The sequence below is a fragment of the Lampetra fluviatilis genome, chromosome 57 (genome assembly GCF_964198595.1).
Source record: "Lampetra fluviatilis chromosome 57, kcLamFluv1.1, whole genome shotgun sequence".
In the NCBI taxonomy this organism is placed as follows: Eukaryota; Metazoa; Chordata; class Hyperoartia; order Petromyzontiformes; family Petromyzontidae; genus Lampetra; species Lampetra fluviatilis.
In genome coordinates this window covers 3,987,192-4,007,431 of record NC_136331.1, presented here as the reverse complement: position 1 = coordinate 4,007,431, position 20,240 = coordinate 3,987,192, and the positions used below count along the sequence as shown (strand labels likewise).

General features: G+C 54.9%; 1 protein-coding gene across 1 annotated transcript in view; it reads right to left on the bottom strand.

Moving 5' to 3' along the window:
* LOC144950363 (uncharacterized) overlaps positions 1 to 17,365 on the bottom strand; it is a 28,740-nt gene extending 11,375 nt beyond the window's left edge. The window contains exons 1-6 of the mRNA XM_078880478.1: positions 17,304 to 17,365; positions 17,062 to 17,138; positions 14,271 to 14,372; positions 12,426 to 12,530; positions 7,897 to 9,935; positions 6,154 to 6,297 (exon numbers count right to left, since the gene is read on the bottom strand). Coding sequence (XP_078736604.1) covers positions 6,154 to 6,297; positions 7,897 to 9,935; positions 12,426 to 12,530; positions 14,271 to 14,372; positions 17,062 to 17,138; positions 17,304 to 17,365 — 2,529 coding nt within the window. The remainder of the gene's footprint in view (positions 1 to 6,153; positions 6,298 to 7,896; positions 9,936 to 12,425; positions 12,531 to 14,270; positions 14,373 to 17,061; positions 17,139 to 17,303) is intronic.
* Between the last annotated feature and the right edge of the window lie 2,875 nt (positions 17,366 to 20,240).

Sequence of the window (20,240 nt, the reverse complement as noted above, 5' to 3'; positions counted from 1 at the left end):
CTACACTAATATACTCTACACTACACTACACACTACACTAATGTACACTTCCACTACAATACTACACGACTATATACTACAAACTACACTCATATACAATACACCATACACTACACTAATATACACGACACTACTATACACTACACTAAAATACATTACACTATACACTACACTACTATACACTACACTATACACTACACTAATATACACTATACTACTACACTAATATACGCTACACTATACACTACACTAATATACACTACACTACTACACTAATATACACTACACTACACACTACACTAATATACACTACACTATACTAATATACTCTACACTACACACATATACACTTACACCACGATACTACATCGACAACGCTCGCTCTGGCCGAGGGAGTGGCGACAACTTTCGCCAGCCCCCCGCCCGCCCACCCCCTACGCGAGTGGGAAGGGGGGGATGCCGTGAACCGCCTCCGATGACGTACACGGGAGAGAGACAGGGACATACCAAACGCACGTCATCGAAATGGGGATTCGGAAGCAAAACTGATGACTTGTACACACGGCCATCGGAACCCGAAAAGGGTTTTTAACTGGCGCACACTCGCTGACTCTCACTCGCTCACCCTCGCTCACCCTCTATCGCTCACCCACGCTCGCTCACACTCGCTCGCTGACCCTCGCTCACCCTCTATCGCTCACCCACGCTCGCTCACACTCGCTGACCCTCGCTCACCCTTTATCGCTCACCCACACTCGCTCGCTGACCCTCTAACCCTCTCTCGCTCACCCACGCTCACTCACACTCGCTCGCTGACCCTCATTAACCCTCTAACCCACGCTCACTAACCCTTTAACCCACGCTCGCTCACCCTCTAACACTCGCTCACTAACCCTATAAACCACGTTTGCTAACCCTCTAACTTTCGCTCGCAAACCCTATAACCCACGCTCCCTAACCCTCTAACCCACACTCGTTAAACCTCTAACCCACGCTCCCTAACCCTCTAACCCACGCTCGCTAAACCTCTAACCCACGCTCGCTAACCCTCTAAACCCACGCTCGCAAACCCTCTAACCCACGCTCGCTAACCCTCTAACCCATGATCGCTAACCCTCTAACCCACGCTCGCAAACCCTCTAACCCACGCTCGTTAAACCTCTAACCCATGCTCGCTAACCCTCTAACCCACGCTCGCAAACCCTCTAACCCTAGCTCGCTAACCCTCTAACCCACGCTCGCTAACCCTCTAACCCTAGCTCGCAAACCCTCTAACCCTAGCTCGCTAACCCTCTAACCCACGCTCGCAAACCCTCTAACCCACGCTCGCTAACCCTCTAACCCACGCTCGCAAACCCTCTAACCCTAGCTCGCAAACCCTCTAACCCTAGCTCGCTAACCCTCTAACCCACGCTCGCAAACCCTCTAACCCTAGCTCGCAAACCCTCTAACCCTAGCTCGCTAACCCTCTAACCCACGCTCGCAAACCCTCTAACCCACGCTCGCAAACCCTCTAACCCACGCTCGCAAACCCTCTAACCCTAGCTCGCAAACCCTCTAACCCACGCTCGCTAACCCTCTAACCCTAGCTCGCAAACCCTCTAACCCTAGCTCGCTAACCCTCTAACCCACGCTCGCAAACCCTCTAACCCACGCTCGCAAACCCTCTAACCCACGCTCGCAAACCCTCTAACCCTAGCTCGCAAACCCTCTAACCCTAGCTCGCTAACCCTCTAACCCACGCTCGCAAACCCTCTAACCCTAGCTCGCTAACCCTCTAACCCACGCTCGCAAACCCTCTAACCCACGCTCGCAAACCCTCTAACCCACGCTCGCAAACCCTCTAACCCTAGCTCGCAAACCCTCTAACCCTAGCTCGCTAACCCTCTAACCCACGCTCGCAAACCCTCTAACCCTAGCTCGCAAACCCTCTAACCCACGCTCGCAAACCCTCTAACCCACGCTCGCAAACCCTCTAACCCACGCTCGCAAACCCTCTAACCCACGCTCGCAAACCCTCTAACCCTAGCTCGCTAACCCTCTAACCCACGCTCGCAAACCCTCTAACCCACGCTCGCTAACCCTCTAACCCACGCTCGCAAACCCTCTAACCCTAGCTCGCAAACCCTCTAACCCTAGCTCGCTAACCCTCTAACCCACGCTCGCAAACCCTCTAACCCACGCTCGCAAACCCTCTAACCCACGCTCGCAAACCCTCTAACCCTAGCTCGCAAACCCTCTAACCCTAGCTCGCTAACCCTCTAACCCACGCTCGCAAACCCTCTAACCCTAGCTCGCAAACCCTCTAACCCTAGCTCGCTAACCCACGCTCAACATTCCCGCGTTGAGCAGACGAACTTGGGGGCGGCCGCGATTAAGCTCATTACGAAGCGCGCGGCCTCTCATCCGCGCTCCCATTAATCGGGGACGGGACACGCCGCCTCGCACCCCAGTGACCGTCGCTCCGTCTCGCTAATTGATGCAACCGATGATAACCGCGCGTGCTCGACCGACGTAATTGGACGGGAGTGGCGACGGGCGCATTCGCCAATTTGCAGGCCCCTTAAATTGACGACGCGCCGCTTGGCTACGGCCGCGACGCTCGCTGGGGGTGGGTCGCGCAGCGCGTAGCTTCCAAGGCGCAATGATCATTTCCCGTGCGCCGCTTAAGACCTCCCAAATAAAATCAACGGTAATTAGAGCGCGACCCGCCGATGCATCAACCCTCCGCCCTCCCGCCCCCGAACTACCGCATCCGCGTGCACGCGCGCGAACCCGAACGCGACTCGGCAATTGCATTCGGAGTGACGAGCCTGCCACAGCCGCCACCACCACCAGGGTAATAAGCCGCCACGTCGAGCCATCGTTTGTGATGGGCCAGGGTCCCTTCTGAAAGAGGAGGAACAAACAAAGGAGCCGTACAGCTCAGTGTTGCGTGGGCCTCGCCTGGCAAAGGAAACGAAATAAAATCACAGTTTTGGTGTCGGTGCCACGGTGAGAGGCGCGCACCGGATTGCAGCGCAGAATCGGTCCACGGTTCGACTCCATCTCCTCCGGTGGGCAGTTGAAAAGCAATGGAGGGAAGTTTTATGAAATCACCCACCCCCCCCCATGCCCAGCCGCCACTGCTTCCGTCCACCACCCGGCAGGCGCGGTCCACCGCGGTTAGTCAACGGCGGGCAGGTTCGCGTGCGGCGGCGGCGTCCCGTGGCGGTGGCACCGGTGGCGTAAAACGTGGGTTACCCTCTAGGCGGCGCCTCCGCTAGAGCGGCCCCCCCACGCGGAGGCCACCTTCCTACTGGCGGTGGCGAGGGCAAAGCACTTGCAGCGGAGGGGAATGCGAGCAGAAGCTGCGCCTTTGCCCTCCTCCAAAAAAATAAATGCTGGATAAAACGTCTTCTCAATTCGACCTCCGCTGGAACGCAGGCGTGAATCCGCGGCGCAGAAAACCCGACGTATAATTAATTCCTCTCTCCGTACCTCTGACTAACGACCACCCCTTCGCACGCGACCTTCGCCGTGACCTTCCTGCTGCCGGGGGCTGTGGGGGGCGGTTTCCGGGGCCGGGGAGGTTGGCCGTGGCCGGTGGAAAGTTGTCGAGTTCCATGTATTTGTCGCACCAAGCGGAGGACTCCGGACGCCAGGGGTTAGTCGGGTCGTCCCCTGTGTGGGCGATCGAGGGTGATCGAGCCGCGGCGGTCGTCGTCGGATGTGCCGGCAGAGAACGTGGAGATCGAATCGAATCAGAGCAGGGTAAAGCGGTGACGTACGTTTAACTTTTTTGGCACCGTACGTAGCCAACCGTGCTAATCTAAGGACGGGTGAGTGTGGGGCGAGTGACTGTGTGAGTGGGTGAGTGACTGTGTGAGTGGGTGAGTGACTGTGTGAGTGGGTGAGTGACTGTGTGAGTGGGTGAGTGACTGTGTGAGTGGGTGAGTGACTACGTGAGTGACTGTGTGAGTGGGTGAGTAACTGTGTGAGTGGGTGAGTGACTGTGTGAGTGGGTGAGTGACTATGTGAGTGGGTGAGTGACTATGTGAGTGGGTGAGTGGCTAAGTGAGTGGCTATGTGAGTGGGTGAGTGGCTATGTGAGTGGGTGAGTGTCTGTGTGACTGTGTGAGTGGGTGAGTGTCTGTGTGAGTGGGTGAGTGACTGTGTGACTGTGTGAGTGACTTTGTGAGTGGGTGAGTGACTATGTGAGTGGGTGAGTGACTATGTGAGTGGGTGAGTGGCTAAGTGAGTGGGTGAGTGACTGTGTGAGTGGGTGAGTAACTGTGTGAGTGGGTGAGTGACTGTGTGAGTGGGTGAGTGACTATGTGAGTGGGTGAGTGACTATGTGAGTGGGTGAGTGACTATGTGAGTGGGTGAGTGGCTAAGTGAGTGGCTATGTGAGTGGGTGAGTGGCTATGTGAGTGGGTGAGTGTCTGTGTGACTGTGTGAGTGGGTGAGTGTCTGTGTGAGTGGGTGAGTGACTGTGTGACTGTGTGAGTGACTTTGTGAGTGGGTGAGTGACTATGTGAGTGGGTGAGTGACTATGTGAGTGGGTGAGTGGCTAAGTGAGTGGGTGAGTGACTGTGTGAGTGGGTGAGTAACTGTGTGAGTGGGTGAGTGACTGTGTGAGTGGGTGAGTGACTATGTGAGTGGGTGAGTGACTATGTGAGTGGGTGAGTGACTATGTGAGTGGTTGAGTGGCTAAGTGAGTGGCTATGTGAGTGGGTGAGTGGCTATGTGAGTGGGTGAGTGTCTGTGTGACTGTGTGAGTGGGTGAGTGTCTGTGTGAGTGGGTGAGTGACTGTGTGAGTGGGTGAGTGACTGTGAGTGGGTGAGTGACTGTGTGAATGGGTGAGTGACTATGTCAGTAGGTGAGTGACTGTGTGAGTTGGTGAGTGACTGTGTGAGTGAGTGGGTGAGTGACTGTGTGAGTGGGGGATGCGACTGTGTGAGTCTATGTATGTATGTTGAACTTCTTTCGCACCGTACGTAGCCAACCGTGGTAATTAGAGGCACTGTTACCATGAAAGTGGTATAGCGGTCGGTATCACACTGGACTCGCCATCCTGGCGAGGTGTTACCTCCCTCGCCTGGTACGCAGGAGGTCATGGGTCCGGTCCCGACCTTGACGCCTGCTCTATGTTTGGAGTTTGCATCTCTCTCTCTCTCACCATCATCACGGTGGCTCGAAGATGTTAACTACCTCGACAGGTATACAGGAGGTCGTGGGTTCGATCTCTCCCCGTGGTACCGCGTGGATTTCTCTCCGGGTCTTCCCGTTTTTCCCTCCACATTTGGAATCAACGCCACGCGTTTAAGAAACTTGGCTGCTAGCTATAAGTTTCCACCTATTAATTAAAATAGTAGTTCATTTTCCTCGAGTGCTACGTTTCTGAATCGATGTTGTCCACGATGCTGCAAGGCTGGCTCAGAGTAGGGATTATCGGCATACGGCACTACCACTAGAGTTAAAAACATTTCCATATCCATAATATTCCTACGTTATTCTCCCTCTAGTCCTATGAATGGGTGGTTTGTACCAAACCACAAGGGAAGATGGATGCAGCCGGGTGCCAAAATAATTCCCGGAACGATGTTCTGGCGTTCCGACGTTCCGGACGGTTCTGGATCGTTTTGGCGTTCAGGACCGTTGCCGGACCGTACCGACATTCCAGACCGTTCCGGCGTTCCAGACCGTTCTAGTATTCCGGACTGTTCTGGCGTTCCGGACTGCCGCCGGCGTTCCGGATCATGCCGACATTCCGGACTGTTCCGGACCGTGCCAATGTTCCGACATTCCCGACTGTTCCAGACCGTGCCAATGTTCCGACATTCCCGACTGTTCCAGACCGTGCCAATGTTCCGACATTCCCGACTGTTCCGGACCGTGCCAATGTTCTGACATTCCCGACTGTTCCGGACCGTGCCAATGTTCCGACATTCCCGACTGTTCCAGACCGTGCCAATGTTCCGACATTCCCGACTGTTCCAGACCGTGCTGACTGTTCCGACGTTCCGACGTTTCGGACCGTTCCAGACCGTTCCGGCTGTAATAAATTTCTTTTTGACACCGCAGGTCGCACGCGCGCACGCAGTGGCGGCGGCGGCGGTGGTGGCGGCGGCGGTAGGGTAAAGCGTGCGTACTCGCGGCCGCGAGCGCACCTTGCGTCGGAGTTGCTCGGTGATCCGGTGGAGCTGCGTGGAGCTGGGCGGAGCCACGCAGGGCACCGGCTGGGTCACGCGCACGCTGAACTCCACCACCTGCACCAGGGGGTGCTCCGGAACGGCGTTGGGAAGAGCCGGCTCCTGCGGGACGCCACCGCCGGCCCCCACGTTGCCCAAACACAACGCCACACAGCGCGAACGAGGCGCCGGTCACGAATAGTGTCTTTTTTTTTCTTAAACAGAAATCAAACGCTGTTTTTGCAGTTTAACACGTAGCAACAGATAACAACTTAATTTGGAGCTTTCGTGACTGCAGGAATTACTCTTTGGTTCTTTCGGTAAAGTCACGTATAAAGAGAAAATAATAAATTAAATACTAGCATACGATGTTTCGATTGCAACACAAGCAATCATCATCAGGTATAAATGAAATGGAAACACAAATCTAGTATACTTAGAAATGTAAATACTAGATTTGTGTTTCTATTTCATTTATACCTGATGATGATTGCTTGTGTTGCAATGGAAATGTCATATGCTAGTATTTAATTTATTATTTTCTCTTTATACGTGACTTTACCGAAAGAACGTAGCAACAGTAGTAGTAGTGTACGGCTTTCACAACCAAATGTTATCCATAAGTGAGGTTATTATTTTTTCCGGTTAGATCACGTAAATATATAAATCTGGTCGTTCAATCGGCCACCACCGATTAGTAAGGTTTGTTACGGAAACAAAACTGCCTAATTCGTGACTAGTTCAGCACTAAGCGGTTGTGTGTCGTAGAGTAAACCCACAACAACGTTTACAATTCGAGTAGCCTTGACGTTTCGCCAGTAATTGCAACAACCAGCATCATCAGGCGACAGACAAAATTGTGGACATATCCTGTTTTGATTGCGCCTGCAAATTGTTGAAGCTATCACTCTGCCACTTTTTGACGACTGTGACGCCGCTTGCAGATCAGCTACTGATTCATCGCTAAACATACTAAATGAGCTTCACCATTCTGCTCTGTGCTTTGCACTGGATGTACCGTACAGGATCCACCATTGTAACCTCTACTTAAATACGATTTCACATCACTTGGTGCAAGAAGAAATCTACATCGGGCCCTGCTCATCCATAAAATAATTGTTGGCAAATCTGCTCAATACTTAGCTAATTCAAACCCAACAAGCCCATGACGTCCATCTCATGGCTTATTATCTATCCATTGCCTGGTATACAGGAGGCCGTGGATTCAATCCCGACCCTGATGCCTGCATATTTGTAATTTTCGTGTCTCTCTCTCCCCACGGTCACGTGGATTTTTTTACGGGTCCTCCAGGTTTTTTCGCCCCACGTTTAGAATCAACGTGACGTGATGGTGTTGAGCCACTTCGTCGAGTTATCATTTGCGACAGCCTGGTCGCTTCTGAAACAGAGCTACAAAGCGCAGTGGGCCTTAGTTTTATATTTACACGGCATACAAAGCTGCAGATGCCGGCATTGTGCAACGGTCAGCACACACTGTATTCAACCTTACTTGATACCAGGGACACGTCTTGTTAATGCCTATCCCACCTGAGCTCCTGCCTACACTGCAGTCGGGGTGAAGCGATGGATTAAACCTCGCGTGCAGATGGAGTGTGACGGCATTTGCCGCGAGGGATGTCCGTGCCTCGAAGAGGCCTTCTTCCAGTAGTGGATAGACCACGGCTGGTGGTGTTGATGTCATTGGTAGCGAGCGTGTTTTACCGTGCCAGGCCCGGCCGCGCTGCCGATGATCTCGTTGGAGGAAGAGGCGTTCCCACTGCCACCGACATCACCCTTCCCCGACGCCTCGGCTGCACTACCGCCTTCTTCAGCGGCGATGCTGCCCTCTTCAGCGGCACTACCACCCTCTTCAGCGGCGCTACCACCCTCGTCAGCTGCACTACCGACCTCTTTGGTACCGCTACTGCCCTCTCCAACTACACTAACAGCGTCTTCAACGGCGCTACCGCCCTCTTCAGCAACTGTTCTCCCCTCAGCTCCAGAACTACCCTCTTCAGCTCCAGAACCACCCTCTCCAGCTGCGGTACCACTCTCTTCAGCTGCGGCACGAACCTCTTCAGCGGTGCTACTGCCCTCTTCAACTGCGACACCATCCTCTCCAGCTGTAGCACCATCCTCTCCAGCTGTAGCACCACCCTCTTCAGCTGCGGTACCACTCTCTTCAGATGCGGCACGACCCTCTTCAGCGGTGCTACTGCCCTCTTCAACTGCGACACCATCCTCTCCAGCTGTAGCACCACCCTCTTCAGCTACGGCACCACCCTCTTCAGATTCTTCGGCTGCGGCACCATCCTCTTTAGCTGCAGCACCACCCCCTTCAGCTGTGGTACTGTCTTCAGCGGCGCTACCACCCTCTTCAGCTGCACTACCGACCTCTTTGGTACCGCTACTGCCCTCTCCAACTACACTAACACCGTCTTCAACGGCGCTACCGCCCTCTTCAGCAACAGTACTCCCCACAGCTCCAGAACCACCCTCTACAGCTGTGATACCACTCTCTTCAACTGTGACACCACCCTCTCCAGCTGTAGCACCACCTTCGTCAGCTGTAGCACCATCCTCTCCAACTGTGGCATCACCCTCTTCAACTGCACTAGCGCCCTCTTCAGCGATGGCACCGTCCTCTTCAGCTGCGGCACCACCCTCTTCAGATTCTTCGGCTGCGGCACCACCCTTTTTAGCTGCACTACCGCCCTCTTTAGCTGCACTACCGCCCTCTTCAGACGCACTACCACCCTCTTCAGACGCACTACCGCCCTCTTTAACTGCACTACCGCCCTCTTCAGACACACTATCACCCTCTTTAGCTGCACTACCGCTCTCCTCAAATACACTACCGCCCTCTTCATCTGCACTACTGCCCCCTATAGCTGCACTACCGCCCTCAGCAGGTGCACTACCACCCTCTTCAACTGTGCTACTGTCTTCTTCAGCGGCACTACCACCATCTTTAGCTGCACTACCGACCTCTTCAGTAGCGCTACTGCCCTCTCCAACTACACTAACACCGTCTTCAACGGCGCTACCGCCCTCTTCAGCAACAGTACTCCCCACAGCTCCAGAACCATCCTCTCCAGCTGTAGCACCACCCTCTTCAACTGCACTACTGCCCTCTTCAGCTGTGGCACCACCCCCTTCAACTGCACTACCGCCCACTTCAGCTGCACTACCGCCCTCTTCAGCGGCGGCACCACCCTCTTCAGATTCTTCGGCTGTGGCACCACCCTCTTCAGATTCTTCGGCTGTGGCACCACCCTCTTCAGCTGCGGCACCATCCTTTTCAGCTGCACTACCGCCCTCTTCAGACACACTACCAACCTCTTTAGCTGCACTACTGCCCCCTTCAGCTGCACTACCGCCCTCTTCAGCTACACTACCGCCCTCTTCAACTGCACTACCACCCTCTTCAGCGGCGGCACCATCCTCTTCAGATTCTTCGGCCGCGGCATCACCCTGTTCAGCTGCGGCACCGGTGACCTTGGGCGGCGCTGGCGTCCCGGCGTTCCCAACAGCGGCGGGCGCCACCACCGTCGGCGTTTCTATCGTCGTGGCGAAAAACCCGGCAAATGCAGTGGTCACGACCCTCACGGCTGTCGAGAGGATAGAGCCGGTGACCCCCGGGGGGGTCGTGGTTCCGGTCAAGGTCACCGGCGGCGGCGGCGGTGTCGTGAGTTTACCGGCTTCGGGGGCGGCTGGGGGCGGCCCGGTGAGATATGGAGGCGGCGATTCTCGTGTAGTTCCTGCGGGGAGGATGAGGCGGGGGGTTAAGATCGCGAGGGGTTGAGTGTGGACAGCCTACGGGGTCCCAGGGCACCGTGGGAAGCGGAGCGGGTCGGTCAATAACAACGATCTCTCAACCGTCATCATCATCATCACCACCACAATAATCAGTCATTATCATCATTGTTATCATCATCATCATCATTTGATGCCATTCCCATCCTTTTATTGCTAAACCTCACTCCATCATCGTTTGCATGGAAATCATCAAGATCGTAATTTTTTAATCGTAATTTTCACGATCATCATCATCACCATTCATCATCGCATCTCTGTGATTGGTTAAGCCATCATCACCCGGGGGCCGCAAACACTCTCGTTGTCAGGCCCACGTGGTCAAGTAATCGTCACCGTACGGACAGACATTCCACTCTGCCTTGCCATGAGCACGTGGAATTGCCTCGCTGGCATCAGCCAGGCGAAGGAGAAGGATCAACGGTCCCATTTGGGAGGCGCCTCTGAGGCTCTTGAAGACACCTCTGGGGGGAGTGGGCAACCGACGAAAACAAGGGGAGATATTTAGCCTCGAATTCGGTCAAACAAGAAACTCAAGGACCACTCAACATTTCAAGAGACGCACCGATGCACCCGCGGGGAATTCCCCGGAAACGGTGGGCCCCTTAAAGAGTCTATGGGCAATGGTGGGGGGAGGGAGCCTAGCCCTCACACACGGCTCTGGGCGGCATACAGATCCCCGGGGAGGTCCTTCGTCCAGCAGCGGATTGAGCAAGGCACGGGGGCAATACGACGCGTGAGATCGTAACTACGAGAGGAGTTGGAAGAAAGATGAAAAAAAAAATTAAGAATTAAAAATTAATATTAATAAAATAAGTTAATATTGGGATGTGAATGTAAAAAAGAAACCCACTAAAATTTACTGACTAGGAAAATAAGCACAAAAATATCGAGTAAAAAATAAAAGGTTAAAATAAAATGAAAGTCTCCACACAAAAATATCGTGAACATAAAACAAACAGCGTGGAGGGATTTGTGACGCGGCTGTGCACATCAACACCGAGGACTGGCGGCAGAGGACAAACAATAACGAGGGGGTCGTGAGCAGCGCCATCATTCACACTGCGCACTCAAGCACCGTCAGAGCTCTCGCATGCCACCACCACCACCACTCCTGCCACCGCCACCACCACCGCCACCACCACCACCACCACCACCACTCCTGCCACCGCCACAACCACCGCCACTACTACCACCGCCGCCACCACCACCACCGCCACTACTACCACCGCCACCACCGCCACCACCACGGCCACTACTACCACCGCCGCCACCACCACCACCGCCACTACTACCACCGCCACCACCACCACCACCACCGCCACCACCACCACTGCCACCACCGCCACCGCCACCGCCGCCACCACCACCACCGCCACCACCACCACCGCCACTACTACCACCTCCACCACCGCCGCCACCACCGCCACCACCACCACCACCGCCACTACTACCACCACCACCACCGCCGCCACCACCACCGCCACCACCACCGCCACCACCACCACCGCCGCCACCACCACTGCCACCACCACCGCCACCACCACCACCGCCACCACCACCGCCACTACTACTGCCACCACCACTGCCGCCACCACCACCGCCACCACCACCGCCACCACCACCACCACTACCACCACCACCGCCACCACCACCGCTACTACTACCGCCACCACCACTGCCGCCACCACCACCGCCACCACCACCGCCGCCACCACCACCGCCACCACCACCGCCACCGCCACCACCACCGCCACCGCCACCACCACCGCTATAATCTGTCTCGTCAAACCGCCTGGAGGCCACCCGGGGACGCTGGTGGATTTCTCGCGCGACGGCGGCAGCGGTGACGGCGGCGGTGACGGCGGCGGCGAGAGATTCATCATCGGCCGTCGCACGAGATGTGAGGCTCCCTCCCCCCACCGAGGAAGCAAGGTGTCAAAACCTCGATTTTTTTTTCTCTTTGGTTATGGTGGGGGGAGAGGAGGGGAGGGAGGTGGGTGGGTGGGGGGGCCCAGATCTTAACGGCGTGGGTTTGGCTGAAGAGTGCCAGGGCGCGGGATACCGGGGCGCGACGAGGCATGAGGTCGACGCAGAGGTCACCCTGCGGGACGATTTTTTTTCCGCACTTCCATCGCCGCGACGGCGGTCACCGCTCCCGTGAACGTCACTCGCCGGACTCCTCCTCCAGCCGTGTGGGAGACAGCGGCAACTTGTAAGGACCTCAAATCCACTCTGAATCAAGACCTAAACACCATGGGGGAATATTTCCGGAAATGGAGGCTCAAGCCAAATCCCCAGTAAACAACAGCCACTGCATTTCATCTTGATAGTAAGGGCGCCAAGCACACAGCGAAAGTGACCTTCTGCGGCAACACCGTGCGACACGACCCCGCTCCGACCTATCTCGCCGTGAAGCTGGACCCGACGCCAACCTTCCATGACCACCTGAAACAGGAGGCCACCAAGACCAAGATCCAGCAACTGGCGAGCACCCTCAGTGCTAGGGGCATCAACGATGGCGCTTGTGTAGCCGAATACTGTGCACCAGCATGGACCAGAGGGAGTCACCACTCGACTCGATGATGTCCAACTGAACCCTCCAGTCGACCCCGACACCCTGGGGCTGCCCGTGCTGTCACCAAATCTCTCCCCCAACGCTGCAACCCACCGGACAGCCCCTTCTCAATCATCGGGACCTCAACAACGCCCCTCGCCATCGCTTGAAGTCACGCGGCAAGCCCTTTAGGACCCACGGCGCTTCACCTACAACGATGCGACTTCAACCCCCCGGTGAAGCTTGGATAGCTGAATGGAGTTCAAAATAACTCACAGACACCTTGTTGTGAAAGAACCAACACAGAACTCCCCTGGGTTTGCTGTTCCAATAAGCTCATGGTCCACCATATTCTTAGGTTTTTTCGGTAAAGTCACGTAGGTAAACAAATTAAAATTAATAAAAGTAAAATAAAAATAAAATAAAAATCACGACGTTTCGGAGGCAACACAAGCTTCCGTCTTCAGGTGGAACCGTCACAGCACGATAGCTGTATCAAGTGAGAGAAATTCCAAGAACACAGTATTTGTATATATACTGGTTGAGGGTGGGGTATATTTCTAACATTAATTAATTTAGTTGTATTATTTATTTATTTACCTACGTGACTTTACCGAAAAAACCTAAGAATATGAATCCTTGCAGTCACGAAAGCTTCAAATCATGGTCCACCCTAAATCGCACCCAGCACACAAACCAGGCTGCAGATGCGGATAGCTGATGCACAAATAGAAAATTAAAAACTCTCCAGGAGTGGTGCGACTGCGATCATCCAGAACAGATTTCATAACGTATGACGCAATCTCCAATCCACAAATACAAAGGAGACATCGCAGCGATGATACACTCCGCTGCTCCTGATGCAGTTGTCTGGCTTAACCCACTTGAATGTTAAATTGTTTCTCTCCAACTACATCAGCCGTACTAAAGCAAAATACTTTCACCACCACCACTCACTCACCCGCCCACTCAATCAGTCACTCTCAATCACTCACGCACCCACAATCACTCACCCACTCACAATCACTCACCCACTCACTCGCTCACAATCAATCACCCACTCACTCACCCGCCCATTCAATCAGTCACTCACAATCACTCACGCACCCACAATCACTCACCCACTCACTCACCCACTCACTCACCCACTCACTCGCTCACAATCAATCACCCAATCACTCACCCGCCCACTCAATCAGTCACTCACAATCACTCACGCACCCATAATCACTCACCCACTCACTCACCCACTCACTCGCTCACAATCAATCACCCAATCACTCACCCGCCCATTCAATCAGTCACTCACAATCACTCACGCACCCACAATCACTCACCCACTCACTCACCCACTCACTCGCTCACAATCAATCACCCAATCACTCACCCGCCCACTCAATCAGTCACTCACAATCACTCACGCACCCACAATCACTCACCCACTCACTCGCTCATAATCACTCGCTCACAATCAATCACCCACTCACTCACCCGCCCACCCAATCACTCACTTACAATCACTCACTCACGCACCCACAATCACTCACCCACTCACTCGCTCATAATCACTCGCTCACAATCAATCACCCACTCACTCACCCGCCCACCCAATCACTCACTTACAATCACTCACTCACGCACCCACAATCACTCACCCACTCACTCGCTCATAATCACTCGCTCACTCACCCAACCCATCCACTGAAACCACAAGGCTGCTCACGTTGAGTCTGCTCGCCCTCGGAGCCGCCACGCACTCCGTGCACGTGCAAAGTGGCAACAGCGCAAACTGCTGCTGTGTGAAAGTTGACCCCTTCTGGGTCAACTGGGTGGAGGAGTGGAGGGTGTGGGGGGTGTGGGTTGGGGTGTGGGAGGTTGGAGTAAGGGGTCGTGCCGACGGCAGTGTGTGCGTGTCACTAACGACCCGTCAAGACGTCTTCAGTGAGACGCGGTGATGACCCCCCGTGAGTGGTCAGGGAGATGGATGGGGCGGGTTCCCTACAGCTGATGACGCCCCCCACCACTCCCAACCTCCCCCAACCTCCCCCCTCACCTACACCCCCCCACCTCCCCCTCCTCCCCACCACCCCACTCACCACCCCCCCCCCACCCCGCCTCCCAACCTCCCCCCCCCACCTACACCCCCCCTCCCCCCCACCACTCGCCCTACCTCCCCCCCCACCTTCCCCTCCCAGCTCCCCTCCACTTCCCCCCCACCACCTCCCCCACCACCCCCCCACCTCCCCCTCCTCCCCACCACCCCACTCACCACCCCCCCCCACCTCCCCCCCCCACCCCGCCTCCCAACCTCCCCCCCCCACCTACACCCCCCCTCCCCCCCACCACTCGCCCTACCTCCCCCCCCACCTTCCCCTCCCAGCTCCCCTCCACTTCCCCCCCACCACCTCCCCCACCACCCCCCCACCTCCCCCCCACCACCCCTCCCAACCTTCCCCCCCACCTACACCCCCCCTCCCCCCCACCACCCACCCCACCTCCCCCCCCACCTCCCCCCCTACCTTCCCCTCCACCTTCCCCTCCCACCTCCCCTCCATTTCCCCCCCCACCACCTCCCCCACCACCCCCCTACCTCCCCCCCACCACCACCTCCCCCCCTCCCTCCCACCACCCCCCCTACCTTCCCCTCCACCTTCCCCTCCCACCTCCCCTCCATTTCCCCCCCCACCACCTCCCCCACCACCCCCCCACCTCCCCCACCACCCCCCCACCTCCCCCCCACCACCACCTCCCCCCCTCCCTCCAACCTCCCCCCCCACCTCCCCCCCATCTCCTGTTCAGTCTGGACACCACGCATCATTTAGTACTGATAATAGTAACAGAATAATTGATCATCATACGACTACTACATTACAGCCGAATTAGGCTGCCAAATCGCAACCGTGACGAGTTTTTGCCCTCTTGAAAGTGTCGGCGGTAAACCAAAAATCCGTGGCCCGCGAAGTCATTTGAAGTCATTTGATGCGACGATGGCGATGATTATAATTATACCGCCTTCCACGGACTACAATACGCGCTGTGTTCGCCTGTGTATTTTAAATGTAAAGTCGGAGGGCGAGTCTTATCATGGTGTGTGTGTGTGTGGGAGCGGTGGCGCAGCGCTTAGCGCTACGCTGCGCTACGAACCCGGCGACCCGGTGACGATTATCTGAACCGGTCCTGGGCCTCACCTAGGTCGACTCAGCCTCAAATAAGTACCTGGTGCGGTGTGTAAACATCGCCACTGGGGAGACAAAGGTAGCCGGGCGTGGTGTTGGCCACCCACCCCCTCGTGTGCCGTGCCCGCCTTCATAGGTGCTCGCTAACAGCACTTGCCCCTACAGTATGTTAAGGCTATACGGGGGATCTTTGTTTTTTCTCTTTGTGTGGGGGCACAGTAGGGGGGTACAGCAGGTGCGTCTGCCAGTCGTCTCAGTCAGCCAACCCATGGCACCTGCTGGGTCTGTCCCGTGACCTCCTCCTGTTGTCAGCAGCGAGCACTTTGACACTTCACGTGGCCTCAAGGTGCACATGGCCTGGCACAAGCGTCGTGGTGACGTCACCGCCACTTAGTGGCGAATGGCGGTTGTTGTTGTGTTTCTGTGTGTGTGTCTGCGTGTGTGTGTGTATGTTTCTGTGTGTGTGCTTCTGTGTGTGTGTGTGCGTGTGTGTGTGTATGTTTCTGTGTGTGTGCTTCTGTGTGTGTGTGTGCGTGTGTGTGTATGTTTATCTGTGTATTTCTGTGTATGTGTCTGCGTGTGTGTGTTTCTGTGTGTGTGTTTCTGTGTGTGTGTGTGTGCTTCTGTGTGTGTGTCTGCGTGTGTGTGTTTCTGTGTGTGTGTTTCTGTGTGTGTGTTTCTGTGTGTGTGTTCTGTGTGTGTGTCTGCGTGTGTGTGTCTGCGTGTGTGTCTGCGTGTGTGTGTCTGCGTATGTGTGTCTGCGTGTGTGTATTTGTCTGTGTGTGTGTCTGCGTGTGTGTGTTTCTGTGTGTGTGTCTGCGTGTGTCTGCGTGTGTGTCTGCGTGTGTGTGTCTGCGTATGTGTGTCTGCGTGTGTGTATTTGTCTGTGTGTGTGTCTGCGTGTGTGTGTTTCTGTGTGTGTGTCTGCGTGTGTGTGTATGTTTCTGTGCGTGTGTTTCTGTGTGTGTGTCTGCATGTGTGTATGTTTCTCTGTGTGTGTGTTTCTGTGTGTATGTATCTGTGTGTGTGTTTCTGTGTGTGTGTTTCTGCGTGTGTGTGTATGTTTCTGCGTGTGTGTGTGTGTGTTTCTGTGTGTGTGTATGCGTGTGTGTGTCTGCGTGTGTGTCTCTGTGTGTGTGTGTGGGGAGCGCTAGTGCAGCGGTTAGCGCGCTGCGCTACGAACCCGGCCGCACGAGTTCGACTCCCGCTCACGACCAATCCTGGTGACGATCATCTCTACTGGTCCCGGCTCTCTCCGAGGTCGACTCAGCCTCGAACGAGAGTCGGTGTGTAAACATCGCCACCGGGGAGGCACGAAGGCCTGTTCTAGGACGTTACCTGCTAGATGCGGGAGGCCGCCTGCTGACGTCTGCACGGTGGCGTCCTTGTGTCCGCACTCCACCTCCTTGCCGTCCCTGGGCGCAGACACAGCACATGGTCAATGCGCGTTGTCCGTGCCGTGATGAACCGGCGTGCACCGACCGCTGGGTGGACAGTGGCGACGGTGGCGGCGGCGGTGGCGATTTGGGAAAGTTGGCACCGTCGCTTGAACTGCCGTTTTCCGGGAGCCGGAGTCGAACCGGCGACCTCTGGGTCGCTGGTCGAGTGCGATGCTGACGCGTCGCTGACGCGTCGTGCCCATGTGTCGTGCCCACGTGTCGCTGACGCGTCGTGCCCACGTGTCCAGACGAGACGTTTGAATGGAGCGGCTGGGGCTCGTGGGATGGGAGAGTCACGGGCGGGCTCCTAGCCCAGTGCGACGCTCACCGTCACACCGCTACACCGCTACCCACCGTCACACCGCTACACCGCTACACCGCTACGCTACACCGCCACACTATCACACCGCCACACCGCTACACCGTCACACCGTCACACTATCACATCGCCACACCGCTACACCGTCACATCGTCACACCGCTACACCGTCACACTATCACACCGCTACACCGTCACATCGCCACACCGCTACACCGTCACACCGCTACACCGTCACACTATCACACCGCCACACTATCACACCGCCACACCGCTACACCGTCACACCGCTACACCGTCACACTATCACATCGCCACACTATCACACCGCCACACCGCTACACCGTCACACCGCTACACCGTCACACTATCACATCGCCACACCGCTACACCGTCACACCGCTACACCGTCACACTATCACACCGCCACACTATCACACCGCCACACCGCTACACCGTCACACCGCTACACCGTCACACTATCACATCGCCACACCGCTACACCGTCACACTATCACATCGCCACACCGCTACACCGTCACACTATCACATCGCCACACTATCACACCGCCACACCGCTACACCGTCACACCGCTACACCGTCACACTATCACACCGTCACACTATCACATCGCCACACCGCTACACCGTCACACCGCTACACCGTCACACTATCACATCGCCACACTATCACACCGCCACACCGCTACACCGTCACACCGCTACACCGTCACACTATCACACCGTCACACTATCACATCGCCACACCGCTACACCGTCACACCGCTACACCGTCACACTATCACATCGCCACACTATCACACCGCCACACCGCTACACCGTCACACCGCTACACCGTCACACTATCACACCGTCACACTATCACACCGCCACACCGCTACACCGTCACACCGCTACACCGTCACACTATCACACCGCCACACCGCTACACCGTCACACCGCTACACCGTCACACTATCACATCGCCACACCGCTACACCGTCACACAATCACATCGCCACACCGCTACACCGTCACACCGCTACACCGTCACACTATCACACTGCTACACCGTCACACTATCACATCGCCACACCGCTACACCGTCACAAGATTACACCGCCAAACTATCACACCTCCACACCGCCACACCGCTACATCACCACACCACCACACTATCACACCGCTACACCGTCACACCGCCACACCGCTACACCGTCACACCTTCGCGGCCGCTTCCCCTCGCTAGGCGGAGCGCGACGATGAATCTACGCTAACGAGGCGGTCGATGTCGCCGGAGGATTATGTCCCAACATCCTCAGCTATTAAACTGTGAACCATCTCCTCTGGCAGGCCCCTCCGTACACCGGGGCCGCCCTTCTAAGTCAGCACGGAAATTAAACTTCTTTTAATTCTAGGTAGTTAACATCTCCTAGCCACCGTGATGATGATGAGAGAGAGTGACACGCAAACTCCAAATATACAGCAGGCGTCAGGGTCGGGATCAAACCCACGACCTCCTGTTCACCAGGCGAGGTAGTTAACATCTCCTAGCCACCGTGATGATGATGAGAGAGAGCGAGACACGCAAACTCCAAATATACAGCAGCAGGTGTCGGGGTCGGAATCGAACCACGACCTCCTGTACACCAGGCGAGGTAGTTAACATCTCCTCGCCATCTTGGCGCCCACTATTACTTGAGGTCTCAGAAGTGGCTCCGTGAGGTCAACTTCCGCAGGCCGTTCTCTGACACTGGGCGAGGCGCTGTATTGTGGGAGATTCGAAGGGACAAGTCACCTCGTGACACGAAATCGCTGGTTAACGGCTTATGACGGTACTAAGAGTCATCGCCTGTCTTCTAGGTTCTTTCGGTAAAGTCAGGTAGAAGGGAAATAATAAAATAAAAATAAAAAAACATAATAAAATACAATTCTCACGACGTTTCGGCCACAACGCAAGCAGCCGTCCTCAGGTGAAGAACAGGTCTGTCAGAAAGACAGCGTCTGAATCAATCAGACGCTGTCTTTCCGACAGCAAATTGTATTTTATTATGTTTTATTTTTATTATTTTATTATTTCCCTTCTACGTGACTTTACCGAAAGAACCAAGAAGATGAATCCCTGCAGTCACGAAAGTTTTAAATTAAAAAAAAGTCATCACCTGATCACCACGTGGTAGAAGTAGTAGTGGTAGTAGGGCTTTGGCGACCAATATTATCTACAACAGAGGTTTGTTCTTTTTTCGTGGGGTTAGATCACGCAAGTGCAGATGTGGTCGTTTAAACCCGCCGCCATCCCGACACGGACAACATTAGATAAGGTTTGTCACGTGACACAAAAACGTGCCGATTAGTTTACTCGAAAGAACCAAAGAGTATGGATTCCTGCAGTCACGAAAGCTTCAAATCAAGATTGATTATTCTTGGTTCTTTCGGTAAAGTCACGTAGAAGGGAAGTAATAAAATAATATAAATAAAACATAATAAAATTATTATTTTATTATGTTTTATTTTTATTATTGTATTATGTTTTATTTTTATTATTTTATTATGTTTTATTATTATTATTTTATTACTTCCCTTCTACGTGACTTTGCCGAAAGAACCAAGAAGATGAATCCCTGCAGTCACGAAAGCTTCAAATCAAGATTGATTCGTTTACTCGTTCGGCACCACACCGGTTGTCGTGCGTTGGTGAGTAAACCCACCACGGCATTTACCATTCGAGCGCCGTGACGTGATTACAACAAACAGCATCA